Consider the following 16,594-nt stretch of genomic DNA (forward strand, 5'->3'; position numbering starts at 1 on the left):
CTACAAACCTTCTTCTAAAGATCGATTAACGACCCGCTTTTCTGCCTTATGACATTCAACTCCAGGTACAAAACTTGATCGACAACAACAATGACCTGAGCTTCCCTGTGTACGGCTATCAGTCACAGATTGTGTATGAAGGCATCTACAGGTTCATCCCTCTTGTCGAATCCCCTGGCTTTGCTTTACTTGTCAAGGAGCCTGACAAGATAAACGCGTTTCGTGAGATCATGCTGTCTGTGCTTGGCACTTGGCCGTGCCTATTGTTAACTGTGCTGATGGCACTGTTGGCTGGAATCGTCATGTGGATGCTGGTAAGAAAGCATTGAGAACTTGGCTGATGCTATTATTTTTTCTAGCCCTAACTGAGGTTCTGACGTTATTACGTGGCGTTTCATTCGGGCTGAAAAAAGCTCATGTTATCAAAGCAATTATGTTTTAGCATTTGTGTGTTACCGTGTCTGGGTTTCACCCCGTCCCCCTCCTGTCTTTAAAATAATTCTCTATGTTTGTTATTTATTTGGTGATGTCGTATAGAAAAGTACAAAGTGCTTTGATGAGTGCTTGAAGTCTTTTGAATCTTTCTTTTTTAGGATACTACGGCCAATCCAGAGCACTTCCCGACTACAGTTGTGTCCGGCTTTTGGAACGGATGGTGGTGGGCGTTCATCTCTATGACAACCCTGGGGTAAGCGACACAATGCTTGGTCATGCGATGAGATATGTGGCGATGCCTTTCGACTTGTGCCCTACGACACAATTCGATACCCTACGACACAATACAACACCCTACAACACAATACGACACCCTACAACACAATACAACACCCTACAACACAATACGACACCCTACGACACAATACGACACCCTAAAACACGATAAGCTAAGACACAACACGATAAGCTAATACAAAACACGTTAAGCTAAGACACATCTTCATCCATTTTGTTGTTCCTAGTGTTTACGACATGACGGAAAGAACATGACGTGACGCTTCAAATAAGCCCATTTCACATCGAATAAGGCGGATAATTTCTCTGAGTACTTAGTAGCTTATAGCAAACAAAATATCAAGTGATTTTTATAATTGATGCGACTTTTTGTAAAGTGTCATCGAAATTTTAGCTTTTTGTCCCTGAACTGTACACAGGGCAATGGTGATTAAGGAAAAATTATCTTAAAAAGCCAAAATCTGGTTATGTGAACTTCGGCCTCACGTTATTTGTGTTTTGAAAATCAGTCCGCAATACAAGGAACCTATAGCTATTGTAAGAAATTGTGTCTTCTCTCTTCATCTGGAATTGCGCGTTTTTCAGGTTTTTCCATCATGTCGGTGGTTACCACTTTAAATTTGTAATTGCACGGTCTCTGTGTCAGGTATGGCGACCGAGTTCCCCTCACTAACCGAGCCCGCGTGTTCACTATAGTCTGGGTCCTAATTGGTCTCGTCATCTTTAGCATTCTAAGCGGGACAATAACTTCCGCCTTCACGTCCATCGTGTTTGAGTCAGCTACTGGGATCTACGGTACAAAGGTCAGTCCTCTATCGTGCTGAAACTGCTGAAAACGCAACACTAGTTCCAGCGACGCGCAGTCATCCATCGTCTTTCGTACGCAATGGTTTTACTGTATACACAACAGCGACTGTAGCTTTCCTAATTCACTTCAACGATTTAAAACTATGATGATTGTGCGGTATTTTTCTAAAGAATTTCCTGCATGTGCATACGTTTTTTAGCACTGTCAATAGCGCCACGCTCACGCTGCAGTGCTTAGGGTAAGGTCATTTTTATAGGGGGGAGTGCTGCTAAGTTGAATTTGTTCTGGTTCAAATATTTCGACCCTCCCCCAACCTAAAGCACAAAAATGGTGACCCTCCCACAAAAAGGCGACCAGAAATTAAGGCCCTCCTCCAGAACAAAAAAAGCGTATTGGATACTTTATTGAAACTATACTTTAGTCTTGAGATGCTCTACGTACAGCACCTTCTAGGAGCACCAGCGAATTCTTTAACCGTATGAGTGCAGAGCCCACAAATGTAATAAACACCCACAAATATAATAAACCCACACGTAATAAAAAGTTGCCCAGACTTTTAGGAGACCCGGTAATTGATCAGAAAACCTGTTCAAAAAATAAGGCCCTCCCCTATAAACCCTGCATCAAAATTTGAACCCCACCCTAATCTAGGCTAAAAAATTCCGAACCCTCCCCCAAACTTAGCAGCCCTCCCCCCTGTTAAATAATGACCCTTCCCTTAATTTGATTTATGCATTTTGTTCTGCAGATTGCAACACTTTCCGACACACCGGAATACCGCTTTGCTGCTCGCCGACAGGCCAGGGTCAACATAGGTCAGTAAGGTTAGCTCTATAAAGGGCAGTGATGCTATGAGTTTTATAAAGGGACAAATTATGTTTTGTGGTACGTTTGTTGTATGTAAAAGTGGTGTGGGTGGATGAGGGTGGGAGAAATCAGGTTCATAGCCTTGATTTACACGAGAATCGAAACGTGATAATAAACATTATGAAATCAAAACCTTAGGACTTTCCAAGTCATGGCTAGAAAAATAAATTGCATTTTGTATGTCGAATATTCCTCAAATCTTCGCCCGAGCTACGTTTTGAAAAAGTGAACGTAAATATTTGGCCAGAACGTCACACCTTACTTTCAAAAATACTTGCTTTACTGGTTTTACCCCTTAAGAGAATGTCAAGCACTTGCTAATGCAGTGAAAGTCTCCCTTTCCGTGTTCCTAGAAATACAAAACAGAGCGTTTGTGGTTTTAAGCGCGATTCTCTCCTCTCCTATATAATTCCTCTCCGGCTATGCCCGAATGCCCATCCATCCTCGGGGACCCAGGGCGTCGCGGAGATTCTTTCACTCCTCTTTCCTTTTCGCCGGCTCCCTGCGTGCGCGATTTCCGCGACGCCCTGGCTCCCCGAGGAAGATGCCCATCACACTAAAAAATCTTGCTGATTCGATTTAGATAAAAATTATACTCGCTTCTTGGATGTGGTGGAGGCCCTTATGAGTCGATCGGTGGAAGGGGTCCTTATCGATGCCTACGAAGCCGGAACTAAGAAGAAAGACTTAGCAGGAACAGGTGTTCGGATTCAGAAGGTGTACGACTATAAGTCTACATATGGTGTGGTACTGTCGGGCCCATCTGTCCGCCTTTACAAGTGCTCTCGTAACTACATGACCGCATACAAGGCCGACATGTACACTCATATTCAGAAGTTTGTCCAGGTTGTCGAGGTAAGTGGCCTTTTCTGTGGCCTTTCACTTGACGTGACGTCCTTGTAGTGCTTTGACTTGCGCAACGTAACGTGGCTGAAGCCGCAAAGCCATGCTACTTGGAGCAGTTTCTCCTGTAACTTGCAACTTGCAATTTTTGGTTGCAATTTTTTGTTGTGCTGCAAGTTGCAAGAATTGGTTTCTACTTCCCGCAGCATTGCGAAAAAAATTGCCTCGTGTAATATGTCTCTGCAACCTGCATTTTCTTTGATAACTCATCATTGCATTCCAATTTGCAGGAATAGTTACGTGATTTGGTAAGTCATAAGGCTTGACTTGTGTACTGGAGGTCATCTGTTTATGTTTGTATTATAGGCTGATGCATATGACGAAGTTGTCGAGCTGTCTACGGGATTGTTCGACAAGGACACACAAGCTTTTAAAGATCTACTCTTTTACTCGCTTATTGTGATGGGGGCATTTTGGTTTCTCGGGTTGCTGTGGGAACTTAGACGATTCCTTATGAATCGCAAAGTTGAAGGTAAATACCATAAAAGAGCGGCGCAAATTCTAGCATATTTATCACAAATATATTGTTAAAAGTTGGATGATGGTATGTATAGGGGTAACGAAAGTGACTGGGTAACAGTAAGGGGGGTAACAAAAGGGGTGGGGTAACGTGAGGAATGAAGAAACGGAAGGGGTAGGGGAAACGGTAAGGGTGGGGTTAACTGTAGTGTGGGGGTAACGGTATGGATGGGGTTACGGAAGGGGTGGGGTTAACGGTAGGGTGGGGGTAACCGTAGGGATGATGTAACGGAAGGGGTGGGGTTAACGGAAAGAATGGGGGTAGCGGTAGGTGTAGGATAACGGGAGGGGTTGGGGAAATGGAAGGGATGGAGGTAACGGTAGGGATGGGTTGAACGATAGGGATGGGGTAACGGAAGGGGTTGGGGTAACGGTATGGATGGGGGTAACTGTAGGGATGGGGTAACGGAAGGGATGGGATAACGGAAGGGATAGAATAACGGAAGGGGTTGGGGTAACGGAAGCGATGGGATAACGGAAGGGATGGGTAACGGAAGGGGTTGGGGTAACGGAAGGGATGGGGGGGTAGCGGTAAGGGTATGATAATGGAAGGGGTGGGGTAAAGGTAAGGGTGAAGTAACGGTAGGAATAGGGTAACGGAAGGGGTTGGGGTAACGAAGGGATGGGGTAACGGAAGGGGTTGGGGTAACGGTAGGGATGTGGTAAAGGAAGGGAGGGGGTAACGGAAGGGGTTGGGGAAACGGAATGGTTGGGGTAACGGAAGGGATGGGGTAACGGAAGAGATGGGGTAATGGAATGGATAGGGTAACGGAAGGGATGGGGTAACGAAAGGGATGGGGTAACGGAAGCGGTTGGGGTAACGGAAGGGATGGGGGTAGCGAAGGGATGGGGTAACGGAAGTGGTGGGGGTAACGGAAAGAATGGGTTAATGGTAGGGATGGGTTAACGGAAGTGGTGGGGTAAGGGAAGGAATGGGGTAACGGAAACGGTAGGGGTGGTGTTATGAAAGTGGTGAGGAAACGGAAATAATGGAGATTGGAGTAGGGGTGGGGTAAGGGTAACGGTATGGATATGGTAACGGAAGGGGTGGGGAAACGGTTTGGTTTAGTGAACGGTAGGGGTGTGAGTAACTATAGGGTGGGGTAACGTTGGTGGTGGGGTAACAATAGAGGACAATATCTATAATAGAATGGTTATAATAGAATATATATTACATATGGCATCTATATTATCCATTAGATAGATAAAATTGCTATTTTTCCTTATAAAGTGGCTAACAGAATCCCCTCAGAATTTCGAGCAAGTAAGGCTTGGCTAAATAGAATCGCTCAAACCAATTGAGCGCGACTAAATCACCAACAGACATAGAACTGTTGCTACCACGTAAGATATCAAATGGTCGATCCCTTCAGAAGGCTAAACTCCTAGCCCTCTAACCATCACCTTGCCCTTTTTGCCTTGCAGAGGGATACGAAGCCCTTGAAGCGAAAAAGAAGATGGAGTCGGAGTTAAGAGAATTTGCTAACTCGTTTTACGAGGATTTGAAAGAAACGATAACTTCGATGAGACAACGGCATAAACAGGAGCGGCTTCAACTACTACGGCAAATGCCCAAGTCGGCGAAATCCACGCTGGCAAGGGAACTGAAAGCATGACTTGAGCCGAGGCCAAGGTGCCCATTCCCATAAACTAAAGGAGGCAAACAGGCATCTTATTTACTTAAACTAACTTAATAAAATTAAGCATCTCTGTACTTAAACAAAAACTTAAACGGAGGCCAACAAGCAGCACATTAGTCTCCCACGCCGTCGTGACGTCTGCTTCGGAGGACAGTGATTCTATGAGGATCGTTGAAAAAGAGCACTGCGACAAAAAGCTTTTTTTATATCTAGAAAAAAAAATAGCTGCACGAGTCCTATTAGATGCTCTCGGGATGCGCATTATTGCAATCAACACAGAACGCTCGTAACCTTGGTGATGCAATCACCAAAGAAGCCAAGCAATCAGGGGCGGAACCACGAGTTCCATAAAAGGGGGACCGAAGCAAGGGCTTCAAGTAAAAGGGCGGTCAAGAAAAAGGGCCGGAATAATTGTTCTTCCGTGGATTTCCTCATTTCTTGTTATTCTTTGCCGAATATCTGAAAATAGGTGGAGGGGGGGGGGGGGGGGGGGGGGTCCGCTCGGTCCACTTCTAGATCCGTCCACGACCAATCAGCGTGCGAGAGCCTGTTTTGATTTAAATGTTTACAAGGACTTCAGAGTTGTATAGGTTCGTTTGATATTATATATTATTATATCAACATTCTCCCGTGCTGCATTGCGGTAGAGGCCGATAAGCAGGCTACTTACTTCAACTAACTTCAAACATTCTCCCGTGCCGCACTAAATTTCACAGATGGGTTAGCATTTCGAGCTAGGCTTAGTAAACAGGCAAGTCGTGTTCATATCTAGAAATCACTTGAAGCCGTCGATCTCTTAGACTAAGGCCCGCGCTGATTGGTTTCCGGGCCGGTTTCAAGAAGCACGATAACCAGATAACGGCTTTTCTTGGAACTTTCTAAGTACTGGTCTTGATCGTGAAAAGCACGTTCGCGTCTCTTATTCATAAAATAAAAAAAAAATTATACAATAAAACTTCAACGTTGTGGTATCATATTCAGCCACAAACCTTTTTAGCAATAGGGATTATTTTATAAAAAGCCCATAAAAAAATTAAACCAAGCATGAAGCACCCTTGCTGTTGCCTATTTTATTTTGTCTTTAGTAGTTTTTTAGCCTCCATTAAGGGTCTGTTTATCTTGAGTCCTCTATTACTGATGATACCTTTCTATACAATTCCTCTTTTTCTTCTTTACAAAGACGTTTCTGGGATATTGCTCCATTATCTTGCCTTGCTTGTACCACACAAAACTGCCTTAAATTGCTAATATTACCCGCGTGTAACTATAGCCTAGATAGCCTTATCCAATGCATTGTTTGCCCTTGAATCAATTTAGCTCGACGGTTTACAGCGAGGAAGACTCGATATTGTGAGCTAACGATCCTAAGCCCGAATCCACGTCATCACCTACGTCGTTAGTAAAACCCTTGTTTCCATGGCAACACACAATCCCCTCCTGTTCATATTCAGAGCCGAGCTCGCTCATGTCATGAGGGTAAGAGTCACGTGACTGGAACGCGTCCCTCTCATCGTCGATGGTACCTCTCCGCTGACCAAAACTCAGTTCTAGCGGCGCAGTGGACATGTGGCGTGTTGCGTGACTTGTAGCGTTACGACGTAGCGTTTTCGCTTGTTTGTGCAGCACTCTGGATGACGGCCATGTTGGGTGTGGCTTGTTTGTCCACACGTACGAGTAAGGGAAGCCGTACTTATCGACGTAGAACTCGAAGGCGAGGACGAGCAGCGAGAGGACAAGCCCGATGGACGTGATAACATACGCACCTCCCAGGTCCTTGATACTCATGCGGGTAAAAGCCGTAGTCTCGGACTTTTGGCTACAGGAGCCTGTCAGCCATCGTAGAGCCATCTTGCGGGAAGTGTCGAACTGTTCGTACAGGATCAGCACATCCGAGAACTTTTTAGTGAGGGAAGAGTTCTTGCGGGTCGCGATCCCGAAACCCGAATGAAAGAATGATTTTCCCGCGAGTCTTAGGTTACATTTGCGATTATGGGCCATGGCGTACATCAGCGTTGGCTCATCGCCAATAAACGCGGACAGCTCACTGGAACATAAAACAAATAAAATTAAAACTATGGCAACTATAGTGTCCAGGAAATAAAATATACAGGACTGCCTGAGACCAACGCATAAGTGAATAGTCATCTTAGGTTATGTTAAAATCAGACTAAAATCAGATTAAAGTTGCAATGTTATCAGCGTCATACCATAAAAATTCCTTTTCGTGATGTCATTTATCTGAAATAGTCCAGTTTCGAATTCGAATAGGACCGCTAGACAGATTAATTGAGGTCACATTTTACAGTGGACTGGACTATTGTTCAAAAAGAGAGAATAATTGCAAAAGTAGTAAGGGCACGTTTTTCCTATTTATAAAAGCTTTGATTTCTCTCGCGACGAACACCGCTGACCGTATTTCCGTAGTGACGTTCACAGCAGGAATAGATCTCCCAGAACTCGCTTGAGGATTGACCCTTTTATGGATGCTTTCTTACCCATTGATAACTTTCTGCACTCCATCGGAAAAACTGTTGACTGCGTGCGGTTTCATTTGTCGCCAGATGCGTGCAAACGTGGGGTCGGTGCTACCCTTGAACACTTTTTCCATGCTCGTATCGCGTACTGTCGCCATTTTAAAACCGGGTTGGGGGTTCTGCAGCTAGAACGATAAACAGACCGCTTTCCTTGCCTATACATTTATATGAACAGAACTTGAAACAGGATCACAACCTTCTTAAATTGCACAAACGCATGGCAACTTTAAGTGCGGTGCACACTGGCGACATTACAACATATCGAAATGCTGATGATACATACCTTAGGCTCGTGTTAGCCTGATGATACATACGTTAAGGTCGTATAAGCCTGGTGATTCTTACTTTAGGGTCGTGTAAGCATGTTGATGATACATACCTTAGGGTCTTGTAAGTCTGTTGATGATACATACCTTATGGTTGTGTAAGCCTGTTGATGATACGTACCTTAGGGTCGTGTAAGCATGTTGATGATACATACCTTAGGGTCGTTTAAGCCTGTTGATGATACATACCTTAGGGTCGTGTAAGCCTGTTGATGATACATACCTTATGGTCGTGTAAGCCTGTTGATGATACATACCTTAGGGTCGTGTAAGCCTGTTGATGATACATACCTCAGGGTCGTGTAAGCCTGTTGATAATACATACCTTAGGGTCGTGTAAGCCTGCTGATACTACATACCTCAGGGTCGTGTAAGCCTGCTGATGATACATACCTTATGGTTGTGTAAGCCTGCTGGTGATTCATACCTTAGGGTCGTGTACGCCTGCTGATAATACATACCTTATGGTCGTGTAAGCCTGCTGGTGATACATACCTTAGGGTCGTGTACGCCTGTTGATAATACATACCTTAGGGTCGTGTAAGCCTGTTGATGATACATACCTTAGGGTCGTGTACGCCTGCTGGTGATACATACCTTAGGGTCGTGTAAGCCTGCTGGTGATTCATACCTTAGGGTCGTGTACGCCTGCTGATAATACATACCTTATGGTCGTGTACGCCTGTTGGTGATACATACCTTAGGGTCGTGTACGCCTGCTGGTGATACATACCTTAGGGTCGTGTAAGCCTGCTAATGATACATACCTTATGGTCGTGTACGCCTGTTGATGATACATACCTTATGGTCGTGTAAGCCTGCTGGTGATACATACCTTAGGGTCGTGTAAGCCTGTTGATGATACATACCTTAGGGTCGTGTAAGCCTGCTGGTGATACGTACCTTAGGGTCGTGTAAGCCTGTTGATGATACATACCTTAGGGTCGTGTACGCCTGCTGGTGATACATACCTTAGGGTCGTGTAAGTGAGCTGATGATACATACCTTATGGTCGTGTAAGCCTGCTGATGATACATACCTTAAGGTCGTGTAAGCCTGCTGGTGATACGTACCTTAGGGTCGTGTAAGCCTGTTGATGATACATACCTTAAGGTCGTGTACGCCTGCTGGTGATACATACCCTAAGGTCGTGTAAGCTTGTTGATGATACATACCTTAGGGTCGTGTAAGCCTGCTGGTGATACGTACCTTAGGGTCGTGTAAGCCTGTTGATGATACATACCTTAGGGTCGTGTACGCCTGCTGATAATACATACCTTATGGTCGTGTAAGCCTGCTGATGATACATACCTTAAGGTCGTGTAAGCCTGCTGGTGATACGTACCTTAGGGTCGTGTAAGCCTGTTGATGATACATACCTTAAGGTCGTGTAAGCCTGCTGGTGATACGTACCTTAGGGTCGTGTAAGCCTGTTGATGATACATACCTTATGGTCGTGTAAGCCTGCTGGTGATACATACCTTATGGTCGTGTAAGCCTGTTGGTGATACATACCTTAGGGTCGTGTAAGCCTGCTGATGATACATACCTTAAGGTCGTGTAAGCCTGTTGATGATACATACCTTAGGGTCGTGTAACCCTGCTGGTGATACATACCTTTTGGTCGTGTAAGCTTGTTGATGATACATACCTTAAGGTCGTGTAAGCCTGTTGATAATACATACCTTAGGGTCGTGTAAGCCTGTTGATGATACATACCTTTTGGTCGTGTAACCCTGCTGGTGATACATACCTTTTGGTCGTGTAAGCTTGTTGATGATACATACCTTAGGGTCGTGTAAGCCTGTTGATAATACATACCTTAGGGTCGTGTAAGCCTGTTGATGATACATACCTTATGGTCGTTAAGCCTGTTGATGATACATACCTTATGGCCTTGTAAGCCTGCTGGTGATACATACCTTAGGGTCGTGTAAGCCTGCTGATGATACATACCCTTGGGTCGCGTAAGCCTGCTGATGATACGGGCGATACCTCTGCCTCTGTTACCAGCACTGCAGCCAAGCTTGCCGTGTAAGTATTAGTCAAGGTTAGCATTCCAAACGCGAAAAAAAGTGTAACCGTGCGGCTACTGGTACTCATGGGCCTCGCCTCCACCTCGTCTATATGGAATATGGTACCCCACGTGAACCACAGGCTCGCAATCATATGGAACTTTTTCCTCTCCTTGTAGCTGGAGCCTCGCCGGTAATGGCCGTAAGGACTCCGCTTGTCTATGATCCACAGGATGACGAACACAATATTGACAGCTGCCACGGCAACGATCCACAGCTCTGTCGAGAAGGGCTCTAAGAAACGGACCAGCCAGCCTAGAATAGAATCTGATCGTAACCTAGAACCTTCTTATAATAGCGTAGTCGATTTGTGGTGCTGTCCTGTATATGATTATTGAACAACTAATGATAATCTTCTATTCATTGCTGTTGAAAAATTGTTTAAATATTGTATGAAGATGCCGTTTCCGAAGTTATGATATACCTATATCTATATATGAGTACTTTTAATACTTGCATATAAGGAGCATTTCTATATATCAATTCCCTTACCTGATCGATTCTTGTACACAGCCACCAGTATAGCCATTCCTACGTGCAAGAAGGGATGAGTAAAGTCCACCACTCGACTTCGGGCATCGGTGATCGTAAGGTCTGCTATCGCCACGTCCGCCTCTCCCCGCAGCAGCTCACCTATCAAGCCATTCCATTGGCCTGTTCCCGGTTCCTGGCCACCGTAGAGTCCATCCTTAACTACATGGAGCTCCGCCTTGAAGCCAACATCGTTTTCGAGCATGCGCAGTAGATCGATGGCATAACCTTTGCAACATCTGGTTGGAAATAGTAATTTTGTCATGTTTGGGAAATCATATGGCCAGTGAGCTCAGGCATCGCAATAAATATCCCCTTAAAGGGAGGAAGGTCATGTGTGGCTATTATTTTTCTGGTTTGCGACAGGTAGGGTGTGGTCTTTTCCCACCAGGACCCCTTCAATAAACCAGAACAATGAACCAATATTTAAGACACACGATGCTGATGACACGTTGGCTACGAAAAGATGTCAATTTATGTTTAAGCAAGTGTAGTTGTTGTCCATGCTTATGGTAGCTGTCGCTGTAGAAAATGATGTTCAGGCAAGGGGTAGTAATGATGATGTCAAAACAGTAAATCCTCATTGTAAGTGTGTTAAGTGCATGGGTACGTGTGATATTGATGTTGATGGTGAGAATGAAATTAGCTGTGATAGTGATGGTGCTGGTGATGATGATTATGATGGTGGTAGGCGGTCAGTGTATTGATGGTTTCGATTATGTTGGAGATTCTGATGATGTTATGATGATGATGACAGAGGAGGAAGTGGTGATGATGGTGGTGGTGATTATGATAATGTGTAGGGGTAGGGCAATGATGATATTGGTGGTGTGGGTGATGTTGAGATGATGATGATGTTGATGATGATGATGTTTTTTACGATATTAATATAAATACACTCACATACTATAATCAGCGATTAGCGGGTTTTCTTTTCATGATTTTCTCATATTTCCGAAGAATGGATAAATTGATTGAAAATTTACGGCTAAAAGTTGCTTTGTTTACATTTGCTTTTGCTTGGAATATTTACAGACTTGTTAAATCAAGACAGGTTCTCAGAAAGTATCGAACAGCCTGCAGCTGTTTTACAAAAATGATAAATATGGCATGGAATATCGGTGGTTTTACCAACTTCTCAGGCTCGATAACTATCGGCAAATAGTCACCATGACGCTTTAGTTATTTCGCCTTTCTTCGTGCCCGCTAGGCACTACGGACTCATAAATGCATTGCGAGCCTCGGTTTTAGGCGTTCGTTTACCGTTCGCAAATACCAGCAAGTTCATGAAAAATTCACGATTTGCATTTTTTGTTCGAGATCACATGATGATGGTGTGTAGGGGGTAGAGCAGTTGACTGGCGATGATGATGATTGTATTATAATGTTAGTGAGGGTGATGTTGTTGTTGATGATGATGATGATGATGATGATGATGACGATGATTGTAATGAAGAAAGTGATTATTATGGATGTAATGGCAATGATAATAATGCTTATGAACACTTTTTGTTACCTGACAGTGACTGTCTGATTATTTTCCGGCTGATAAACTTTGCATGGAAAACCGATGGCACACACTTTATTTTGATCATCTCTTTGATCCTCGTCTTCTAACGTGCTATAGTACGCAAAAGGTTCGGTGATGGCTGTAGCAATGCGGAGTACCTGTTAAAGGCACATAGACTATGTCACCACAAGTCTCTAAAGGATTCACATGTTGACTGACTTTTACTTTTCAGTATTATATAGACCCACTGCCCCACGCAGTTTACAAGCACTGTCACTAAACTAGATGGTACTACGGGCCAGTTTTTTTTTTTACATCTCTCAATACAGGTAAAGGATGTTCGATGGAAGACGCAACCTCGGACTTCAGCCGCCTCTTCCCTTTCCACCCGTACACTTAAAATGACATAGGTATCTTCAGTAAAACTAGAACAGGTGCGTAAGGTAATGCCGCACAACGCTGTTTGCATAACCGAGTTTCCCCCACTTTTATGTCTTTGTACCTCGTTATCAGGTCTACCTATCTAGGGGAAGGATTGGATATTTCTTTTCTATGTTAGGCTGTTATTCGCTTTTGCTGTCATGTTATTTACCTTGGAATGTAGAATATTGGGCGGTGGGCTTGTCCGTCTTCCAGGCCATGCTATCGGACTGCGGTTACAGCTGATTTTTCCCTCGCTCCAATACCCAATCTTATTCCATGCTGGTCTACCCGTTGTAGATGTCTGTAGGTTCATAATGTCGTACTCAGTTCCCACTCGGTTTCCCTTCAAGTCAAATCTTATTCGACCTGTCTCACCCTCGTTGATTTTAACACCGAGAATATTCCTGAAACAAGTGATAATATTCCATTGGCGTTACACACAAAGCAATGAGGATTGGGTATAAAGCTTGTGATGTCAGTTACGACATGTCAAGAATAATTGTTTGAACAAAATCTAAATTGCGTTACCACACAAAACGAATGCGAAAAGGGAACATTCCTGTAACAAATAAAACAGTGACGTTACAAACATTGAAAAAGGTTGAGGTGGGAGCTGTGCAAGGCCAGAGTCCGGGTGTGCTTGGTTAGGAGGTCACCAAAGTTCTCATCAGATTTGAGTTAAGAGGACAATCGACGATGAGTTGAGAGGACAATCATACCTCATGACCTGATGAGATGATGACCTGATGTTACCATAGCAACCGTATGACGGTTTGAGTGACAGCCCATTGTTAATTGTGTGCGCATAGACCATCACTGAGTCATATACGAGTCGTCCCATCTGGGGTCCAGGCTCCTGATCTTCGCATGGGGACCGTAGTTGAAGACCGAGTAAGCCTGGGGGCAAGCCCAATACCCCTGATTTACCCCACATCACGTGGTCGGTACCAATCCACACTCGGTCGATGTTATAAACTCCCAAGGAAACCGCTGCCTGCAAGATGAGCTTAGCTTCTTCGGCGAAGCAGTGCAATACTATGACCACGGTCTCTGATCGCTTGATCTCACCAAGTTTATTCAGAAGGTCTGTGTTGTTATCTGGGTCCACGCGCGCTAGGCTAACCGTCTGTAGTTGCTTTGGCATGGTTAGCTTGCGCAGCAGTGTCTCCGCCCCGGCTAAGTGCTGTCTAGTGGTGATGATGGTGAAATGCGTCCACTTGAAGAAGCCGAGAAGTCCACGGAGAGCGTCGCTTTGCTCTGACACCTCTGGTACCATACTGAGCACTGTGTGATATTCGGACTCCTGAGGGAAAAAAAATACATGTCACGAACATCGGGGCATCGGGAAGTCAACTTTTCCGTAGCAGACCTCGAAATATTGGGGGGGGGGGGGGGGGGGGGGCAGCACAATACAGAAACATTAAGAAAATATTTGGGGGCCCGGCCACGCTCCTACTCCTCATTTCCTTATAATTTTTGAAAATATTTGGGGGGGGGGGGGGGGGGGGGCACGTGCCCCCCAGTGCCTCACCCCCTGCTACGGCCCTGCTAAGCCGATGATTGGAACCCGATTGCGCAAAAGTTCGCACGCGAACATAAATGCCGGTTTTCGCGCAAACAAAGCGAAAATAAATTGCCCCGCAGCTTATAAGAAGATCAGTTTAAATGACAAATTATTCATTATAATTATTAACATTTGACTCAGAAGAATATACAAAATTTTCTAAGGAAATAATCATTTTGTAAATATTTCCATAATATTATAAATAAGTAATCTTCTGCTTTCTTATCCGTAAACTTGCTGTTGACAGCCAATTAGTCCGTGGCACGACAAGTGATAAGCTGCTGTATCTTTTCGTTAATTGTCTAATCACAGCAAGACCTTGTTTTCTGAACCACACTCAAATATAAAACATGCCCGCCGATATCAAGTAACCTTTACTTTTTTGTATATCATTAAGAAAAAGCTGATAAAGCTTGTCAAAAATTTAAAAAAAATGAGAGACATGTTGAGGAAATATGTTGATAAAAAGAAGACATATTTCAACGAAAAAAAGAAGAGACATAAACGACGGTCTATATATCACTAGTTCTGTTGGTTTTAGCATAGTATGTATGTTTAAAAAGGAGCACTTTTGAGGCGATTTAAAAGTATTTTCATAGCACAAACCCAATCGACTGGCAGACATAGGAAATTGTACCAAAGATTTAGCGCCTATTAATTGTTTTTCGTGCTTTCTAGCACAACCTTGTTAATTATTACCACAGCACGATGAGATAATTGTTTAGTCATCAGTATTCAATACATTACTTTTTTTTTTACAATCATAATTTTTATAATATCCTTTTTGACCCTGAAAAATTATTGTTTTAATATTTAACTTACCAGAGTGGCGGGGAACGAGCGTGTATTTTGTACTAGTGAAACTGGTATCCCAAGTCTTGAAGAAATCCAGGGCAAAAAGCTAAACTTATCACTCATTTTTGTAATCAAAATAGCACTGATATTCTGTGAAAGAACTTCCTCACAAAAGTCCACAAGCGAGGATTTTGGATCAGAATTCCAGTTGTCCCATTTGAATAGTTTTATTTGTGTGATGTTTACCAGTCTTGACATTTTGAGTTCATTAATGGCGGACTCGATGGCTGCTGATTCTCGTTTGGCTGAGACGATAGCGATGGTAGTTTTCTGTTTGCCCGGGTTGTCATTGAGAGTCAGTGAAGTACTTTTGTTGAACTCTATTCTCAATAAGAGAATTAACGTTACAATGTATCTCATGATCACTTTATCTGTCCCTTTCTAAAAAAGATTATCATTCATTGCGACATGACAATCCTAAGACCTTTTCACTTTTACATCGTTCCAAAAACTATCCAAACTACTGGCGGTGTTTTCTCCGTTATGAATGCCATCAATGGCACTTAACATGTTAACTACTTCTCTCCAGGAATTTCGTATTCAACTTGTGATTCGTTCTGTTTTTTCAATTGAATTCCGCTCTGTCCTTTTGTCTCTCACATGATGCACGAGTATTTTAGGAGTATTTCAGTCCACAACCTTTCATCTCCACGCTCGTATAGCAAGTGTAATTGTCTTGTTGTTCAGCGATCAGTAATTTGTAGGAAGTAAAGGGAGAAAGCCAGGTGCAAAGACACCGGAAGGAAAACAATAACTAATTTCCACCAACTAACGACAACGAATAGCTGCCCCGAATGTCAGATGAAATTTCCCAAGTGATGAAATTTTGCAGAATTGCATAAAAGGCATTAACATCACTGTTCACTATTTGTTATACAAAACCTAATCTAAGGGAAACATAATAAAAAGGTAGGCTCTGATGAATTTTCAATTTGATGATAATTCATTGCATTTGCGATTATGGTGATGTTTTGTTTATCTGTTTACTGGTATTGAAAACAGCAACCGGACTGAAAAGGTCATCAAATACAAAAGAAAATAAATAAATAAACGAAAAAAAACCAAACGGCTCGTTTCGGTATGGTGCTATTTTATTCAACCTTTTCGAAAAATAATGTTTGGTCCTAATTAAAATGAGGGTAAAAGTTTCCTTTACGTAATTTAAGATATTTAAACGGTTTTGTGATACTTAATTTCAGCCTAAAAGGAAATTCCCCACCGAAATAAATATAGTCGGTGCTTTTGAGCCATAATAATAGATTACAATTCAAGCTTCAGAAAATGGCTAAGCTCAAACGTAATGTCCA

At 43.4% G+C, this 16,594-nt stretch overlaps 2 protein-coding genes across 4 annotated transcripts in view; one reads left to right on the forward strand and one right to left on the reverse strand.

Annotated features, from left to right (window-relative positions):
• The window catches only part of LOC5515780, a 56,697-nt gene extending 50,820 nt beyond the window's left edge, over positions 1 to 5,877 (forward strand). For all 3 annotated transcript variants that reach the window (XM_048723619.1, XM_048723620.1, XM_048723621.1), the window contains 7 exons: positions 66 to 314; positions 594 to 688; positions 1,379 to 1,535; positions 2,289 to 2,355; positions 2,991 to 3,262; positions 3,617 to 3,782; positions 5,255 to 5,877. In XM_048723619.1, coding sequence (XP_048579576.1) covers positions 66 to 314; positions 594 to 688; positions 1,379 to 1,535; positions 2,289 to 2,355; positions 2,991 to 3,262; positions 3,617 to 3,782; positions 5,255 to 5,445 — 1,197 coding nt within the window. In that variant the 3' untranslated portion in view covers positions 5,446 to 5,877. The remainder of the gene's footprint in view (positions 1 to 65; positions 315 to 593; positions 689 to 1,378; positions 1,536 to 2,288; positions 2,356 to 2,990; positions 3,263 to 3,616; positions 3,783 to 5,254) is intronic.
• A 647-nt stretch (positions 5,878 to 6,524) lies between these two features.
• On the reverse strand, positions 6,525 to 16,171 carry LOC116619988 (glutamate receptor ionotropic, NMDA 1). The gene is made up of 8 exons (XM_048723622.1): positions 15,255 to 16,171; positions 13,588 to 14,171; positions 13,038 to 13,272; positions 12,452 to 12,603; positions 10,897 to 11,174; positions 10,286 to 10,659; positions 7,965 to 8,128; positions 6,525 to 7,513 (listed from the first exon to the last, which is right to left on the reverse strand). Exons 1-8 carry the CDS (start codon positions 15,645 to 15,647, stop codon positions 6,796 to 6,798), a joined length of 2,898 nt encoding a protein of 965 aa, XP_048579579.1. The 5' UTR covers positions 15,648 to 16,171; the 3' UTR covers positions 6,525 to 6,795.
• Positions 16,172 to 16,594: the final 423 nt, after the last annotated feature.

Source organism: Nematostella vectensis, chromosome 2 (genome assembly GCF_932526225.1).
Source record: "Nematostella vectensis chromosome 2, jaNemVect1.1, whole genome shotgun sequence".
NCBI lineage: Eukaryota > Metazoa > Cnidaria > Anthozoa > Actiniaria > Edwardsiidae > Nematostella > Nematostella vectensis.